Source organism: Oncorhynchus mykiss, chromosome 11 (assembly GCF_013265735.2).
Source record: "Oncorhynchus mykiss isolate Arlee chromosome 11, USDA_OmykA_1.1, whole genome shotgun sequence".
Classification (NCBI taxonomy): Eukaryota; Metazoa; Chordata; class Actinopteri; order Salmoniformes; family Salmonidae; genus Oncorhynchus; species Oncorhynchus mykiss.
In genome coordinates, this window is record NC_048575.1 from 7,011,730 (window position 1) to 7,031,506 (window position 19,777).

Below are 19,777 nucleotides of genomic sequence, written 5' to 3' on the forward strand. Positions count from 1 at the left end.
AATGGCTACAATATTGTTTTATAGCCTCTGTACCAGTGGGTCTGATCTCTGCCTGTTTCAGAGGTCTGACTGCATAGCTATTAATAAACATGATCAGGGCCTGCTCCAAACTTAAGCGACATAAGCGATCGCTTAGGGCACCCAGCCACTTACAAAAAAATTGTCTGGGTCTAGTTAGAATAGGTGCAAGTTCGAAAATTGGTTGTGCATCAGCAGTTTTTTGACAGTCACTCAATTAGCCACATCAGCTAACAATTTTTTAGATTGGTGAGTTAGTCTATTCAGCTATCTAAACTTGTAGTAATCATGGCTGAATACTGAACAAGCACACAGGGCAAGTGCCTGCCCGTTGATGTTGTTAATCACTCTCACTCAGAAATCATTAACATGATATGTCATGGCAACATTTTTAGACTTGCAGGAAATTAGCTTTAAAACGGCAACAAAAAAAAAGACGGGGAGGGGGGGGGGGGCCCAACAAAATCTTGCTTAGGGCCCTCAAAAGGCTAGAGCCGACCCTCAATGAGATGGACACACCTACATTCCATATGTACATTCTTCATGCCACATACCACTTCAGAATCAGATACCATTTTGATGTGGTTTTGAGTGACAACCCACCCAGTTTCTTGAATGATTTGGCTTGTTTTGGTTGCTGAGAAAAGTGAGCAGGTATTTTGCTCTCCTCACACAAATCTCTCACACAAATCTTGTCATGAATGCTAAAATTATTACTAGCTTTCAAAATCGTCTGTAGGCTACTCCCGCTGCTATGCCTGATAATGACTTTACTATATTACATATTTTTAAGTCTAGACTAGAGCAATTTGAAAGAATGTGGAAAACGGGCTTTGCAAAAGTGTAGAGGTGTGTACACCAAGCACACAATAGGGGAACTGCACACTGACGTTGCATGAACAGCCACGTACTGCACCGAGGGTAGAGAACAGAGGCGATTATTTTACAACACCTTGAGCGCGCAGTCACCAGTCTCTCTCTCTCTCTCTCTGCAAAGCTGACAACTTCAGGAGCCTTGCTATTGTTCCAGCATGTTTTATATTCGCCATTCTGTGTCCAAGCATATCGGCCTGGCAAGAGTTTAATTTGCTGAGCAGTTTTGGAAGATCGTTTTTTATTTCTCTCTCGGCTGATGTGACATTATCCGTCTGTAATGATGTGGACCTCTCAGGACTTTATTGGATTCGTTGTAATGTCTAGTTTATGTATACAATTTGGATTCTGCTTTGAAGGTAAGCTGAGACATAACGCTAATTCAACACTTCTATCAATTCCAATCTCTCTGGGCTTCTTCTGGGTTTAAAACAATATAAATCGCATTTGAATTCATGTTAAAAGTGCGTATAACTTCATGCAGACATTAAATAATGAATATATTACGATTGACGTAACAAATGCAACATACTTCTGGGCTATAAGATAAATGCAGAAAAAGTACCTAGTTTTGATCCAATGTTGTCCAAATGAACAAAACGCAACTGTTGATTGCATAAAATGACACCTGGATATAATTTAGTAGTTTATAATGTTATAATAATTAGCAGAACCTAAATGTTGGACTATCAGGCACAGGTTAATGTCGTTGTAAGGATAACTTTGAAGACTGAGCGCGACATGCATTTAAAGTAACGGATACGCAGAAACAGTGTTGGAATGGCGTAGAGCGGGCAGTAGTTCTTTTTTCAGCGTCATGGACGGTTACCCTGTTGACATATCAGTGAGAGTTTTCACATGTCCTTTTGTGGTTTCTCTCTACCTTTGGATCTCATCACACGAAATCTGACAGATCTGCCTTGGTATTGCCACTGCCTCCCTAGCCTGTATCCCTTGAAAATGATCAGACAATGTTTTTTTTAAGCGCAGTGTGTGTTGCGGGGGGAAAACTGTAGGCTACATTGAAAGACAGTTATTGTGATGCTTAGAGTGTTTTCATGGATTAAACCAGTGTAACATGTTCCACACTTAAATATATATATATATATATATATATATATATATATATATATATATATATATATATATATACTATACTATACTGGTCTTATTTAAATTGCACTATGCACATTCATTTGAATTTTAGTTATTGGAGAGTGAATCTGGCAAATGTGTTGAGGTTAAATCACGTGTATCTCATATGTCCGTGCTTTGAGAAGGGGCTGATATATGCTATATGGCATTCTGTTTTGATCAAGATTATGATACCCATCGCGGTGACAGTTCTAGACACAGGAAACCCCTTAATTTCAGATTATATATTTCACTAATTTGATTAACCTACACTTCCCTTACAAAATCGCATTTCCATATGTGAAATAACTGTTTCCACGTGTTGAGCTTAAATTTAACGTGAAACCATACTTTCACATATATTAAATTAAACCACCTTTTCACATTTGAGGGAAAAATAAAAACGTGTTCATCTCATGTGAATTACAGATGCACATGTGAAATTTGCAGTTCCGCGTGTTAAAAAGGTTCACATGAAACTCGGTTATGCAGTTTCACATGTGAAAATCAATCACATTTCAAAGTAAAATTTCACATGTAAGGAAACATTTACGTGAAAATCTTAACTTTCACATGTGAAATTGTGGTGGTGAAATAGTGTTATTCTCCTCACACGTGACATGTTGCAGTAGCAATGGTTTCAACATATGGAATTGCAAATTCTGTAATGCCATTCTGTAAAAAGGTCACTTAGCCTACCTGAGTATAATAATTAAAGTGCATTGAAAAATATAATTTCTTACGGTATTTCTGAGCCATCCATCTCAGAGTTTTACTGCTGCAGGTGCATGTGTCTCTTCGCCATAGGTTGGTCAGTGACCAGTGAAATGAAGCCCAGTGAAAAGAACAGAGAAGCTAGAGTTCCGTATGTCCTTATTCATCCTGTCAACATTCATCCTGTTTAACATCCTGTTCATCAGTTAACTCCAGGTAATACAATGAAAACATCCTAAATACATGATCTATACAGCTCTACTGCTGCAACAATGCCATGTCAGGACAAGTTGACTTTGAGGTTTAAAGTGTGTTTATCAATTCATCTGATTTTGCTAACTGTTACTTTGAACAAAAATCAAGACGTCAATGTTCTTGTAATGCTTTTGTATAATTTTTTGTTGTTGTAAACTGCAGCTCAATTTGAGCAAATTATGAAATTGCGATAAATCGTGATTAATCACAGGAGGAAATCCTGCCATGAATTGGACAGCATTTTTAAAAATGGTTTGACAGCCCTGGTTGACATTAAAATGTGAAAATGCACATGTGAAAGTGTAGCGGACATGAGTCGCTCATGGTCATGTGATGATGTAGCCCTGCATGCAACGTCAAAGTTTGTGTTGGCCCTTTTGGTCTAATGGTCAAGACGTCAGATTTTCCGGTGGGAGACATGGCTTCTAATCCTGCCACTTACAAAAGCATGTGAAACATAATATGAGAAATCTTGAGAAACCACGTGTCTTAGTCGTGAAAAAAATCCGTATGAAACTTCACCTGTCCAAAAACCACGTGTCTGTTTTTCCCATTTGATTTGTTCACATGTGAAACGTCAAACCTACGAAAACAACATGTCTAACTCTATATTTCCTTTCCTTTTTGAAATCTTTCACGTGTTTTTTCGCACAGGTTTTTCACGTGTTCTCTTGATCAGATTTTCTTTCATGTTTTTTGTTGTTGTTGTTGTTGTTGTTGTAAGGGTTTATTTACTCAAGTACCTTGTGTTGAAAGAAGTACCTTACGCTATGACAGGTTTGTTATATGTAGGCTGTAGTTGTGAAGAGATGGACAGACAGCGATTATACTGATTGTTTTTTCTCTATCTTTCAGGAAAGTTTACGGATATCCCCTCCAATCTAACGGTAAAAGAAGGTCAAAACATTGAAATGGCGTGCGCCTTCCAGAGCGGAACCACGTCAGTTTACTTAGAGATTCAGTGGTGGTTTATAAGAGCACCAGAAGAATCCAGCAACAGCGAGGAGGAGGATGACGAAGAGGTATGCTCTTCACTTGTTCCAAATAAAAAGGGGGGGGGAAAGCTTTTTTTTTTTTCTTCAAGGGACTTTCTCTAAAAATACGACATGTCTTGGCCCTGCACGTTGCAATCATGACTGGGTAGTGGTGCAGTTTTAGTTTAATCCCATTCCCCACAGAAACCTCAGTGAATTCTCACATGATTGGATTATCATTACCAAGAGCATAGCCTTTTAAAATCCCTAGATTATCCTGTAAAACTTACTGTAATAAACTCTGATAACAGATTGCCACAGCATTCCAGTGGAAAATAATACTGGTCTGTTTAAATCTCAGCCTGTCTTTACCAAGTTGATTTAACCCAGGGCTAATTTAAGTGACTTGCATGTGTAGTCTGAGGTATGTAGTGCCATTCTGAGAGAGTTAAGAGAACTGATAGTCATTTATCATTGTAGAACCCTCAGAGGCCATGCAGGAAAAAACTTTGCTGGACACATTCTTGCAAATTGGCTGGTTAAAGCCTGAACAGTGTTCCCGAGACCCTCCTCGACTGGCATTTGTAATGTATTTCTACACTGGATAGCTACTTATGACAGCTTTTCCTTGCAACTAATGATCAGTTACTTTGTGTTTGTGTATTACTTCGCACCCTCTATTGAAATGGCTGGTACATTTTAGGGGAGTTTGTCAGTTTGTCATCACAGACATCAAACAAGGAAATGTTTATTTTGTTAAATGCTCGTCTTCCTCGCAGTGAAACCACAGTACAGAGAGAGGGAGAGGGAGAGGGAGAGAGAGAGAGAGAGGGAGAGGGAGAGAGAGAGAGAGAGGGAGAGAGAGAGAGAGAGAGAGAGAGAGAGAGAGAGAGAGAGAGACAGAGACAGAGAGAGAGAGAGAGAGAGAGAGAGAGAGAGAGAGAGAGAGAGAGAGAGAGAGAGAGAGAGAGAGAGAGAGAGAGAGAGAGAGAGAGAGAGAGAGAGAGAGAGAGAGAGAGAGAGGCCTGTTCTTGGATATCCACATGGCTTTAAAACAGTTATTAGTTGTCCATTGTTGTCACCCATCGTACTGGCATTGCCAAGGCTTTGATCCTTTTGATCTATCACTCTTAGATGTCGGCTGAAGGAGCTATTGATGCTCACCACGCCATTGCTGCTCATATGATCTAGTTCTTTTCATGGTATTTGTTTGAAATGACAAGCAGTGGTTTTGTCCTGAGAGGAAAGGGTTTCGACAAGAAAAACAAGCCCAAGGAGTCGTGAGGAGGACTGTAAAAAGATGCTACGGGAAAAAAAGTAGAGCTGAGAAAAAGAGAGGAATAGGATCCAAAGTGAAACAGACAGGGTGCTGCAGGGTCCAGTCCATGACAACAACACAACAACTGAATCCTGCTTTAAAGGGCGGTCCACTATATATCACAGTGGCATCGCAGTGTTCGTTCTGTAGCTGTCCGTGAGATATAAAGTCCCAGTGACACTATCACGTGTAGTGGTTTCACATTGTTGGAAGCTCTCTGCTTTGTTTGACTGGGCTAAAATGGTGGTCTATCCGTCTACTCATGCTGAAGAGGGGATTCATCTCTCCTCAATGCTGGATTTATGGCTATCTGTTTAATCCACACGTCCGCAGAGTAAATCTTTACAATCCTCTTCGCTAGTAATTCTATTTGGTGTGGGATTAAGGGTTGATATAAGCAAAATGGAAAATGTGATTTCTCTCTCAAGGTAACAGTTGTGTCTTCCTGGGTCATTGAAAAAAGCCTAAACCCATTGATTGCCATTGTGTGCCACGGCCTCTCTCGACGACATGAGATGCTTTTTCTGTTTTCCTCTCTGTTAAAGACAGAGTGTGAAAGTCACAGACATACAGAACGTGTCCTTAGTGAGACCTGTCAACTTGTCAGGCGTGGATCAAAGAATGAAAACACTTATTTCCTGTTCCAGCAGGAAACACAATCCATAGCTGTACTCCATCCTCTTGCACCTGAAGCTACTATCTCCTTCACCGGCCATCGCTCCTACTGCCCTATAAGCCTTGTACCCTGTCTGGCCCTCTGTCCTACTGCCCCATGAACCTTGTACCCTGTCTGGCCCTCTGTCCTACTGCCCCATGAACCTTGTACCCTGTCTGGCCCTCTGTCCAAAAATTATTTGGACACCTGCTTGTCGAACATCTCATTCCAAAATCATGGAGTTGGTCCCCCCTTGGCTGCTTTATCAGCCTCCACACTGCTGTGAAAACTTGCTACCATTCAGCCACAAGAGCATTAGTGAGGACAGATTGTCATTGTATGCTGAAGCGTTACGATTTCCTTTCACTGGAACTAAGGGGCCTAGCCCAAACTATGAAAAATTGCCCGAGACCATTATTCCTCCTCCGTCAAACTTGATGCATTCGGGCAAGTAGTGTTCTCCAAACCCAGATTTGTCCGTCGGACTGCCAGATGGTGAGGCGCGTTTCATCACTCCAAAGAACGCATTTTCACTGCTCCAGAGTCCAATGGCGGAGAGCTTTACACCACTCCAGCCGATGCTTGGCATTGCGCATGGTGATCTTTGGCTTGTGTGCTGCTGTTTGGCCATGGAAACCCATTTCATGAAGCTCCTGACGAACAGTTCTTGTGCGGACGTTGCTTCTAGAGGCAGTTTGGAACTTGGTAGTGCGTTGCAACCGAGGACCGATGATTTTTACGAGTTATTCGCTTCAACACTCCCTTTCTGTGAGCTTGTGTGGCCTACCACTTAGCATCTGAGCCGTTGTTGCTCCTAGACATTTCCATTTCACAATAACAGCACTTACAGTTGACTGGGACAGCTCTAGCAGGGCAGACATTTTACGAACTGAATTGTTGGAAAGGTGGCATCCTATGACGGTGCCACAATGAATGTCACTGAGCATTTCATTAAGGTCATTCTACTGCCAATGTGTGTCTATGGAGATTACATGGCTGTGTGCTTGATTTTATACACCCGTCAGCAAAATGTGTGGCTGAAATAGCCGAATCCTCTAGTTTGAAGGGTTGTCCACATAATGTGGCTACATTCATAGCCAATACAATGCACAGCCTCCCATCGACTCCGGTCTCATTATGAGACAGACACACAGCTCTAATGGATAAAATGTTTCCAGGATCAAATGACCAAGATGTCAGTGGTGGGGAACATATAGTATAATAAAGTAATACATTTGGTGAGTTTTTTTTATGTTCGTCTTGTTTGAAAATGTGCTTCTTTCCACATCCCAACTCCCACTGAGAACGGGGTCATGGTCAGCAGTTATCAGTTGCGACAGTGGGAGCAATTAGGATGAAGTGCTGTGCTTTAAGGGCACATCGACAGATTTTTCACTTTGTCGGCTCGGCGATTCAAACTAGGAGCTTTCGGGTTACTGGCCCAATGCTCTAACCGCTAGGCTGCCTGCCTGGCCATAGTGCATATAGGTTCTGTCCTGCTTTCTATTCACTTGTCCTATCCACCTGCTACTTCAACATAATGTCCTGTATCTCCTGCTACTTCAACATAATGTCCTGTATCCCCTGCTACTTCAAAATAATGTCCTGTATCTCCTGCTACTTCAACATAAGCTGCGGTCATCCCCCTCTTCAAAGGGGGGGACACTCTTGACCCAAACTGCTACAGACCTATATCTATCCTACCATGCCTTTCTAAGGTCTTCGAAAGCCAAGTCAACAAACAGATTACCGACCATTTTGAATCTCACCATACCTTCTCTGCTATGCAATCTGGTTTCAGAGCTGGTCATGGGTGCACCTCAGCCACGCTCAAGGTCCTAAACGATATCTTAACCGCCATCGATAAGAAACATTACTGTGCAGCCGTATTCATTGATCTGGCCAAGGCTTTCGACTCTGTCAATCACCACATCCTCATCGGCAGACTCAACAGCCTTGGTTTCTCAAATGATTGCCTCGCCTGGTTCACCAACTACTTCTCTGATAGAGTTCAGTGTGTCAAATCTGAGGGTCTGTTGTCCGGACCTCTGGCAGTCTCTATGGGGGTGCCACAGGGTTCAATTCTTGGACCGACTCTCTTCTCTGTATACATCAATGAGGTCGCTCTTGCTGCTGGTGAGTCTCTAATCCACCTCTACGCAGACGACAACATTCTGTATACTTCCGGCCCTTCTTTGGACACTGTGTTAACAACCCTCCAGGCAAGCTTCAATGCCATACAACTCTCCTTCCGTGGCCTCCAATTGCTCTTAAATACAAGTAAAACTAAATGCATGCTCTTCAACCGATCACTACCTGCACCTACCCGCCTGTCCAACATCACTACTCTGGACGGCTCTGACTTAGAATACGTGGACAACTACAAATACTTAGGTGTCTGGTTAGACTGTAAACTCTCCTTCCAGACCCATATCAAACATCTCCAATCCAAAGTTAAATCTAGAATTGGCTTCCTATTTCGCAACAAAGCATCCTTCACTCATGCTGCCAAACATACCCTTGTAAAACTGACCATCCTACCAATCCTCGACTTTGGCGATGTAATTTACAAAATAGCCTCCAATACCCTACTCAACAAACTGGATGCAGTCTATCACAGTGCAATCCGTTTTGTCACCAAAGCCCCATATACTACCCACCATTGCGACCTGTACGCTCTCGTTGGCTGGCCCTCGCTTCATACTCGTCGCCAAACCCACTGGCTCCATGTCATCTACAAGACCCTGCTAGGTAAAGTCCCCCCTTATCTCAGCTCGCTGGTCACCATAGCATCTCCCACCTGTAGCACACACTCCAGCAGGTATATCTCTCTAGTCACCCCCAAAACCAATTCTTTCTTTGGCCGTCTCTCTTTCCAGTTCTCTGCTGCCAATGACTGGAACGAACTACAAAAATCTCTGAAACTGGAAACACTTATCTCCCTCACTAGCTTTAAGCACCAACTGTCAGAGCAGCTCACAGATTACTGCACCTGTACATAGCCCACCTATAATTTAGCCCTATCAACTACCTCTTTCCCAACTGTATTTAATTTATTTATTTATTTTGCTCCTTTGCACCCCATTATTTTTATTTCTACTTTGCACATTCTTCCATTGCAAAACTACCATTCCAGTGTTTTACTTGCTATATTGTATTTACCTTGCCACCAAGGCCTTTTTTTGCCTTTACCTCCCTTATCTCACCTCATTTGCTCACATCGTATATAGACTTGTTTATACTTTATTATTGACTGTATGTTTGTTTTACTCCATGTGTAACTCTGTGTTGTTGTATCTGTCGAACTGCTTTGCTTTATCTTGGCCAGGTCGCAATTGTAAATGAGAACTTGTTCTCAACTTGCCTACCTGGTTAAATAAAGGTAAAATAAAAAAAATAAAATAAATAATGTCCTGTATCTCCTGCTACTTCAACATAATGTCCTGTATCCCCTGCTACTTCAACATAATGTCCTGTATCCCCTGCTACTTCAACATAATGTCCTGTATCCCCTGCTACTTCAACATAATGTCCTGTATCCCATCAGCTTGTCTTTTCCCTGCTACTTCAACATAATGTCCTGTATCCCCTGCTACTTCAACATAATGTCCTGTATCCCCTTCTACTTCAACATAATGTCCTGTATCCCCTGCTACTTCAACATAATGTCCTGTATCCCCTGCTACTTCAACATAATGTCCTGTATCCCCTGCTACTTCAACATAATGTCATGTATCCCCTGCTACTTCAACATAATGTCCTGTATCCCCTGCTACTTCAACATAAAGTCCTGTATCCCCTGCTACTTCAACATAATGTCCTGTATCCCCTGCTACTTCAACATAATGTCCTGTATCCCCTGCTACTTCAACATAATGTCCTGTATCCCCTGCTACTTCAACATAATGTCCTGTATCCCCTGCTACTTCAACATAATGTCCTGTATCCCCTGCTACTTCAACATAATGTCCTGTATCCCCTGCTACTTCAACATAATGTCCTGTATCCCCTGCTACTTCAACATAATGTCCTGTATCCCCTGCTACTTCAACATAATGTCCTGTATCCCCTGCTACTTCAACATAATGTCCTGTATCTCCTGCTACTTCAACCTAATGTCCTGTATCTCATGCTACTTCAACATAATGTCCTGTATACCCTGCTACTTCAACATAATGTCCTGTATCCCCTGCTACTTCAACATAATGTCCTGTATCCCCTGCTACTTCAACCTAATGTCCTGTATCTCCTGCTACTTCAACATAATGTCCTGTATCCCCTGCTACTTCAACATAATGTCCTGTATCCCCTGCTACTTCAACATAATGTCCTGTATCCCCTGCTACTTCAACATAATGTCCTGTATCTCCTGCTACTTCAACATAATGTCCTCTATCTCCTGCTACTTCAACATAATGTCCTGTATCTCCTGCTACTTCAACCTAATGTCCTCTATCTCCTGCTACTTCAACATAATGTCCTCTATCTCCTGCTACTTCAACATAATGTCCTGTATCTCCTGCTACTTCAACCTAATGTCCTGTATCTCCTGCTACTTCAACCTAATGTCCTGTATCTCCTGCTACTTCAACATAATGTCCTGTATCCCCTGCTACTTCAACATAATGTCCTGTATCTCCTGCTACTTCAACATAATGTCCTCTATCTCCTGCTACTTCAACATAATGTCCTGTATCCCCTGCTACTTCAACCTAATGTCCTGTATCTCCTGCTACTTCAACCTAATGTCCTGTATCTCCTGCTACTTCAACATAATGTCCTGTATCCCCTGCTACTTCAACATAATGTCCTGTATCCCCTGCTACTTCAACATAATGTCCTGTATCGACCGCTACTTCAACATAATGTCCTGTATCCCCTGCTACTTCAACATAATGTCCTGTATCTCCTGCTACTTCAACCTAATGTCCTGTATCGCCTGCTACTTCAACATAATGTCCTGTATCGACCGCTACTTCAACATAATGTCCTGTATCCCCTGCTACTTCAACATAATGTCCTGTATCTCCTGCTACTTCAACCTAATGTCCTGTATCTCCTGCTACTTCAACCTAATGTCCTGTATCTCCTGCTACTTCAACATAATGCCCTGTATCTCCTGCTACTTCAACCTAATGTCCTGTATCTCCTGCTACTTCAACCTAATGTCCTGTATCCCCTGCTACTTCAACATAATGTCCTGTATTCCATCAGCTTGTCTTTTTTCCTGTTACTTCAACCTAATGGAGAGCCCTTATTGCAGTGTGTCAATAACATTACTGATTTCTCATTTGGAATGACTCAATTATTGGGCCATGAGTGACTTTGGTAGGAGTCAATTAATTTGAAGGGAAGCTTGGTAAAGAGATGGGTGAGAGAACATGGAGAAGTTATGGAGCGATAAGTTTGCAAGGGCTACTGGGAAATAACAAGAGCCACACGCTGTGGGATGGTTCTTGCTAAGTATTATCATTATTGGACCAATCAGTCAATGATGGGGGGGGGGGGGGGGGGGTATTGCAGGTAATAGTTGCAAAATGTCCTCCAAAAGATTAATTGAAACAGAGGCTTTCAACACAGAGTTCCCATTAGATACTTATCCTCATGGCTGGTGTGGTCCGGTCCCAATTGGTGTTGCGAAGCGGATGCTTTACAGATACTCTAAAAAATACTTTGCTACAACTATTGTACTGTAATCGTTTCCTCTCAGTACTTTTTTTGTTGTCAACATGACACAATTTCATCTTTCACTCAGGGCCCCTCGGGCGGGCCTTGTGAGCCACCGGGGGGGGGGGGGGGATCACAGTAACTAACTAGTGTGACAGACAGTCCAAGAGTGTGAGGATGTCTCCTGTGTAAACCTGCCATGTGTTAGGCCAGATTAATTAGACCATCTAGAGGTGCCATTGGGCAAGTTAGAGGATATAACAGCCATGTTGTTTTCAACATCCCTTCAGAGAATTCCCTGCAGAAGCTCAGCACTCATATCAATAGGTATGCTTATTGAGTGCTGTATACATTGGTTGCATGGCTCTGAGCAGTGTCCAAGGGGCTTTGGTCCAAAGACGCCAAACAGAGGTGATTTGTAGGAAGAAATATAGCGAAGACAGGCTTGTAGAGTAGCACAGAGAGAGGGATGTGTTTACGGACAGATTTGGTCAGAAAGGAGAAAGACAATTCTCCAAGCACGAGGCACCTCTGACTAAACATGAGCTCGAGAAGGCGTTGTCTGGCATGCACAGCCAGCATCCTCCAATTCAATGTACTGGATCAAAACACAATCTGACTTTTTGGAAGAGATTGGGCACAGTCAGAGAATGACTAGCAATTGATCCACCAAATCAACGGGAGACGAAAGGAAGGGGGAAACATCGGCTGCAGGTGTATGTGTGTGTGTGTGTGTGTGTGTGTGTGTGTGCGTGTGCGCGCGTGCGTGCGTGCGTGTGTGTGTGTGTGTGCGTGTGTGTGTGCGTGTGTGTGTGTGTGTGTGTGTGTGTGTGCGTGCGTGCGCCTGTGTGTGTGTGTGTACACTCATACGTGACTAACTGATGTTGCTGAGCCGTTGGATCTGACATGACAAGTGACAAAAAGTTGCAAGCATCACTACAACACATATTGTCCAAGGGACAACAACAAACACCTCATCCTTTTAAGTTCCAGAGATGATTTAATCCGACAAAGACAAGAACCCCTGCAGTTATGTTGACATTCTGCCTGTGACCCCCTTATGGCCATTTGAAACATCCGCAACACTCGAGCGATGTCTCTCACTCAGATCCAGATTGTCCACGACGATAGAAAGGACAGGCAGAGAAGGGCTCGTATGTATCGGGACAGGAAATTAAACACGGATTCAGATGATTGGCTGCCCAGGATGCTTGGTTCCAGGGAGGATTACAGGAAGAAGGCAAAGATGGAGGTTTACAGTTATATAGGCTCCAGAACTGCAGTGTGACAGAATCACAATGAGAATCGATGCGCGAGGAGATGTGTTTTTTGTTGTTGTCCACTGCATAGATCAATATTAAAGCAAGTGTCCTTCTCATATGACATGCTTTTTGAAATGGCCAGTTCTGTACATTCATATGGCTTTGAGATGTCAGTCATAAGTCTGCTTCGAAAGGACATCTTGATATACACTGAGTGTACAAAATATTAAGAACACCTTTGTAATACTGACTTGCATCCCCCCCCCCTTCAGGCCTGAATTCATTGCGGCATGGACTCTGCATAGTGTTGAAAGCGATCCACATGCTGACCCATGTTGACTCCAACACTTCCCACTGTTGTGTCCAGTTGGCTGGATGTCCTTTGGGTGGTGGAACATTCTTGACACATACGGGAAACTGAGTGTGAAAGACCCAGCAGCGTTGCAGTTCTTGACACAAACCGGTGTGCCTGGCACCTACTACCATATCCTCTTCAAAAGCACTTAACTCTTGCCCATACATTCTCTGAATGGTACACATACACAATGAAGGTTTTTTTTTTAAATCCTTCTTTAACCTGTCTCCTCCCCCTTCATCTACACTGATTGAAGTGGATTTAAGAAAGTGACATCAATAAGGGATCATTTACCTGGATTCACCTAGGCAGTCTGTCATGGAAAGAGCGGGTGTTCCTAAGTGCCCTTCTGCTGGTCTTTATTGTAACTTTTAATAATATTTATTCTTATCATTGTACTGATGATATGATGTGTAGGTGTAGGCCTTAATACAATGAACCAATTAACTTATGCGATAAACACACACCAAACTAAGTTAGGAAATAACAATATTGCTGGAGTAATATATTAAAAGTCTCGTGGAACACTTCTAAGAATCGTATTAAATGGAATTATGTAGATTACACACTGAGCAGTGGCCTGTAACAACCGGCGGTCTCTTCACTTGAGGAAAGTGTTGTAGGCACCTGACCTAAATGTATTTGTTACCTCGTGCCGAGTGCGAAAATCTAAAGGGATTCGGTCCAATTTTAATTTGAAAGTACATTTTATTGTAATGACATTTACTGGGGGAAGTTATTAATCATGAGGCCTTTCTGCAGTAGGAGATCTAAAAGTGAAGTAGGGGTAAGTACACCTTTGAGTGCTGTTCTAAGATCAGTTTGTCTTTTTAGATTATTAATGAGTCCTATAACATTCACAAGGGTGGACCTGATCCTAGATCAGCACTCCTACTCTGAGATGCTTCAGGAATACGGAATAGCAGTTCTCCCCCTACTGAGAGATTTTAGTGATATCTCCACTTCAAGGTGTGACCCAACTGTGGTCCAGTGGTATCAGGCTGTTCTACAACTGTAATGGGATGAAGAGCCCATTGTGGAGTTTTCCAGATGAAACTTGTGGACATCTGACAGAAGCGTCAGATAAGTGAGTGCCTGCATATGAAAGTCGTTGATTAGATTAAACGTGACCAATCCCCTTGATGTGTGGAATGACATTGACCTTGCCACTGTGCCAGCCTCCCTCTGCAACACTCCCAGACCTTTCTCTATCTCTCTCTCCCTCTCCCTCCTATATACTGTGTATATATATACATATATACTGTATAAGAGAGAGAGAGAGAGGGAGAGACCATGCATTACATATATATGTATATATATGTATATATTGCTCTCTCACTCTGTCTCTATCTCTCTCTCATTCTTACCCCCTATCAGCTTCAAATGAACATAGAGAGAGAGAGAGAGAGAGAGAGAGAGAGAGAGAGAGAGAGAGAGAGAGAGAGAGAGAGAGAGAGAGAGAGAGAGAGAGAGAGAGAGAGAGAGAGAGAGAGAGAGAGAGAGAGAGAGAGAGAGAGAGAGAGAGAGAGAGAGAGAGAGAGAGAGAGAGAGAGAGAGAGAGAGAGAGAGAGAGAGAGAGAGAGAGAGAGAGAGAGAGAGAGAGAGAGAGAGAGAGAGAGAGAGAGAGAGAGAGAGAGAGAGAGAGAGATCCTGTATTCTGAGATGATGCAGCTGTCACACAGTTTTGATTCAGGCCATTGATTCATCCTTTTAATTGGTTTGGGGGATACCACAGTAATGTATGGTCTAGCAGAACAGTATGGCACTGATCACACTGTGATATGTAATCATATATTGTTGCTGTCAATAATCCTCGTATCAGTTGTGCCCTCAATTGTTTAGGTCAGATCTCATCAAACGCCCATTTCCTGACTTCCTTGGTATACTTTGTTAAGTCAAAAAATGTGATTGTCTGTGCCTTGTTAATGTGTATGACTCACACCTGTACTGACTTAACTCTAATGGACAGGGTGCAGGGCACAAAATGAACATGACAGCTATCAGCGACTGGACCATTGTGTCCTTTGTGATGAACAGGAAACGTCCAAGAGTATAAATACTTAGCTGAGCTTGGACTGGAGGGTTACACGGGTCAAAACTCAATTCACATCCCCTCTGACAGTCCCTCCACCTTGACTGACTCACATCAGACTGTACTGTGTTGCTACCCACCTGTAACCACGCTGCCAACCAGGTTACCATGGTAAATGTAGTCAGAAATCGCCTAGATGAAACAGCAGTTAGTGGTTTTGAGCTTCCTGCTGAACAGTTGGACTCATATTGAGTGCAATTTTCCATGGTGCCTTTGGAGATGAGTGAGCAACAAGAGTTTGGAATTAAGCGCCTAATTAGGACTCCCAGGGAAAATGTATTTACTGACGGATTATGACCGAGACACACATTTTGATATCAAGCATTTCAAGGGTACGCAGCCTCGTTTTGTGAGACGCGTTTTAAGTCTGACAGAGAAAAAAGGCAAAGGATGTATTCAGCAGAAAACCGTTTCTCAGTGATGGAACATAACAGTGGTGGATAAAGTACCCAAATTCATACTTGAGTAAAAGTAAAGATACCTTAATAGAAAATTACTCAAGTAAAAGTAAAAAGTTACCCAGTAAAATACTACTTGAGTAAAAGTCTAAAAGTATTCGGTTTTAATTATACTTAAAGAAAAATTCCACCACATACTAGTTAGTATCTTTTGGTGTATGTTTCATTCGTCCATTTTGTTGACAATCAACTTTTCATGTACCTTTAGTATTAATGATGTAATATTCCTTATATTAAGCAAACCAAAAAGCACGATTGTTCTTGTTTTATTATTATTTTAACAGATGGCCAGAGGCACACTCCAACACTTAAACATCATTTACAAACAAAGCATTTGTGTTTAGTGAGTTCTCCAGATCAGAGGCAGTAGGGATGACCAGGGATGTTCTCTGTTTAGTGAGTCCGCCAGATTAGAGACAGTAGGGATGACCAGGGATGTTCTCTGTTTCGTGAGTCCTCCAGATCAGAGGCAGTAGGGATGACCAGGGATGTTCTCTGTTTCGTGAGTCAGTCAGATCAGAGGCAGTAGGGATGACCAGGGATGTTCTCTGTTTCATGAGTTCTCCAGATCAGAGGCAGTAGGGATGACCAGGGATGTTCTCTGTTTAGTGAGTCCGCCAGATTAGAGGCAGTAGGGATGACCAGGGATGTTCTCTGTTTAGTGAGTCCACCAGATCAGAGTCAGTAGGGATGACCAGGGATGTTCTCTGTTTAGTGAGTCCTCCAGACCAGAGTCAGTAGGGATGACCAGGGATGTTCTCTGTTTAGTGAGTCCACCAGATCAGAGTCAGTAGGGATGACCAGGGATGTTCTCTGTTTAGTGAGTCCTCCAGACCAGAGTCAGTAGGAATGACCAGGGATGTTCTCTGTTTAGTGAGTCCTCCAGACCAGAGTCAGTAGGGATGACCAGGGATGTTCTCTGTTTAGTGAGTCCGCCAGATCAGATGCAGTAGGGATGACCAGGGATGTTCTCTGTTTAGTGAGTCCACCAGATCAGATGCAGTAGGGATGACCAGGGATGTTCTCTGTTTAGTGAGTCCACCAGATCAGATGCAGTAGGGATGACCAGGGATGTTCTCTGTTTAGTGAGTCCACCAGATCAGATGCAGTAGGGATGACCAGGGATGTTCTCTGTTTCGTGAGTCCTCCAGATCAGAGGCAGTAGGGAGGACCAGGGATGTTCTGTTGATAAGTGTGTGAATTGGACCATTTTCCTGTCCTGCTAAGCATTCAACATGTAACAAGTACTTTGGTTGTCAGGGAAAATGTATGGAGTAAAACGTATATTATTTTCTATAGGAATGTAGTGAAGTAAAAATAAACATTTTCTAAAATATAAATAGTAAACTAAAGTACAGAAGTCCACAAAATGACTTAGTAGTAATTGTAATTATTTTTGACACTGGCCATCCAGGCTCGTAGTCTACAATTTCTACTAGCTTGGGTCTGCTACACGAAAATGGAAAAGGCATCTCTAGTTTGGTACATTTTCTAATAACTCTGTCTGAAAATTACTATCCTTGAGCCAGTGCAGTGGTATTCAAAGTCGGGGTCACGGCCACTAGTGGGGTCACAGGGTAACTGTAAAATATTGGGAACAAACAATGAAGAATAATGATTTTGGTATGGGATAATATACAAACTTTTTTGAGAAAGATAATTAGCTAAATAAAACGTTATTGATTAAGTGTATTTATTTGGTTTCTTTAAATTTTCGTAAAAGAGGAAAATTAATTGAAGGTTATGTGTTGATATGAAAATCTAACTTTACCGATTTTTAACATCAAATCAAATGTTATTGGCCACATACACATTTTTTTGCAGATGTGAAATGCTTGTGTTCCTAGCTCCAACATTGCAGAAGGATATAACAATTCACAACAATACACACACATCTAAAAGTATAACAATGGAATTAAGAAATGTATAAATATTAGGATGAGTAATGTCAGAGTGGCATTGACTAAAATACAGTAGAACAGAATACAGTCAATACATATGAGATGAGTAAAGCAGTATGTATACATAATAAGTGACTGGTGTTCCATTATTAAAGTGGCCAGTGATTCCATGTCTATGTATACAGGGCAGCAGCCTCTAAGGTGCAAGGTTGAGTAACTGTGTGGTAGCTGGCTAGTGATGGCTGTTTAACAGTCTGATGGCCTTGAGATAGAAGCTGTTTTTCAGACTCTCTGTCCCAGCTTTGATGTACCGGTACTGACCTCGCCTACTGGATGATTTGATTTGATAGCGGGGTGAACAGGCGGTGGCTTGGGTGTTCAAACACTCCAGCAAGCTGGTCTGTGCATGCTCTGAGGATGCTCTGAGGATGCGGCTTGGGATGCAGTCTGGGCCGGCAGCCTTGAGAGGGTTAACACTCTCAATGTCGGCCATGTGCTAGCCTAAGTTCCACCCCTGCTGCTTCGTCACTTAAATTTTCTCTGCCTTGGAAAGTTGTGGTGTTTTTGTTTGCTCAACAGACATACATCAAGACCATACTGTATCTGTTCACAAGGACACAGTTGGGGTTTTCTTAGCTGTCTGAAATGCAGGGTCAATGTCTCAGCAATGTAAATATCTACTTTGGAGAAGAAATCTTGGGTTTCCTTGCTCTCAGGTGGGAGAAGAGAGAAACCACTTTCCGTGAGTGAAACAAGTCATTTCAGGCTGTCTATCATAGAGAAGACCAGCTATCTATATATTTGAGGGCTAGAGGTATCAATCATCCATGCACCCCTGTGCTCTTACTGACAATATGTTGCCTCAACACCATTACGGTGAGAGATATGGTGACAGGTTATGGCTTGTTGTGTAATGGGTTTTTACACATTCTAAACTCAGCAAAAAAAAGAAACGTTGCCAACTGCTTTTATTTTTGGGAAAATTAACATGTGTAAATATTTCTATGAACATAACAAGATTCACCAACTGAGACATAAACTGAACAAGTTCCACAGACATGTGACTAACAGAAATGCAATAATGTTTCCCTGAACGAGGGGGGGTCAAAATCAAAAGTAACAGTCAGTATCTGGTGTGGCCACCAGCTGCATTAATTAAGTACTGCAGTGCATCTCCTCCTCATGGACTGCACCAGATTTTCCAGTTCTTGCTGTGAGATGTTACCCCACTCTTCCATCAAGGCACCTGCAAGTTCCCGGACATTTCTGGGGGGAATGGCCCTAGCCCTCACCCTCCGATCTAAAAGGTCACAAACATCCTCAATGGGATTGAAATCTGCGCTCTTTGCTGGTCATGGCAGTATACTGACATTCCTGTCTTGCAGGAAATCACGCACACAACGAGCAGTTTGGCTGGTGGCATTGTCATGCTGCAGGGTCAAGGCAGGATGAGCCTGCAGGAAGGGTACCACATGAGGGAGGAGGATGTCTTCCCTGTAACGCACAGAGTTGAGATTGCCTGCAATGACAATAAGCTCAGTCCGTTGATGCTGTTACACACCAGACCATGACGGACCCTCCATCTCCAAATCGATCCCGCTCCAAAGTACAGGCCTCGATGTAACGCTCATTCCTTCGATGATAAACGTGAATCCGACCATCAACCCTGGTGAGACAAATCCGCAACTCGTCAGGCAAGAGCAATTTCTGCCAGTCCCGTCTGGTCCAGCGACGGTGGATTTGTGCCCATAGGCGACGTTGTTGCCGATGATGTCTGATGAGGACCTGCCTTACAACAGGCCTACAAGCCCTCAGTCCAGTCTCTCTCAGCCTATTGCGGACAATCTGAGCACTGATGGAGGGATTGTGCATTCCTGTTGTACCTCGGGCAGTTGTTGTTGCAATCCTGTACCTATCCTGCAGGTGTAATGTTCGGATGTACCAATCCTGTGCAGGTGTTGTTACACGTGGTCTGCCACAGCAAGGACGATCAGCTGTCCGTCCTGTCTCCCTGTAGCGCTGTCTTAGGCGTCTCACAGTACGGACATAGCAATTTATTGCCGTGGCCACATCTGCAGTCCTCATGCCTCCTTGCAGCATG

The 19,777-nt window shown here is 42.7% G+C and overlaps 1 protein-coding gene across 1 annotated transcript in view; it reads left to right on the plus strand.

Moving 5' to 3' along the window:
- The first annotated feature begins 618 nt into the window (after positions 1–618).
- LOC110535201 (V-set and transmembrane domain-containing protein 2A) overlaps positions 619–19,777 on the plus strand; it is a 39,057-nt gene continuing 19,898 nt past the window's right edge. The window contains exons 1-2 of the mRNA XM_036934747.1: positions 619–1,250; positions 3,850–4,016. Of these exons, the coding sequence (XP_036790642.1) occupies positions 1,172–1,250; positions 3,850–4,016 (246 nt within the window). The 5' untranslated portion in view covers positions 619–1,171. The remainder of the gene's footprint in view (positions 1,251–3,849; positions 4,017–19,777) is intronic.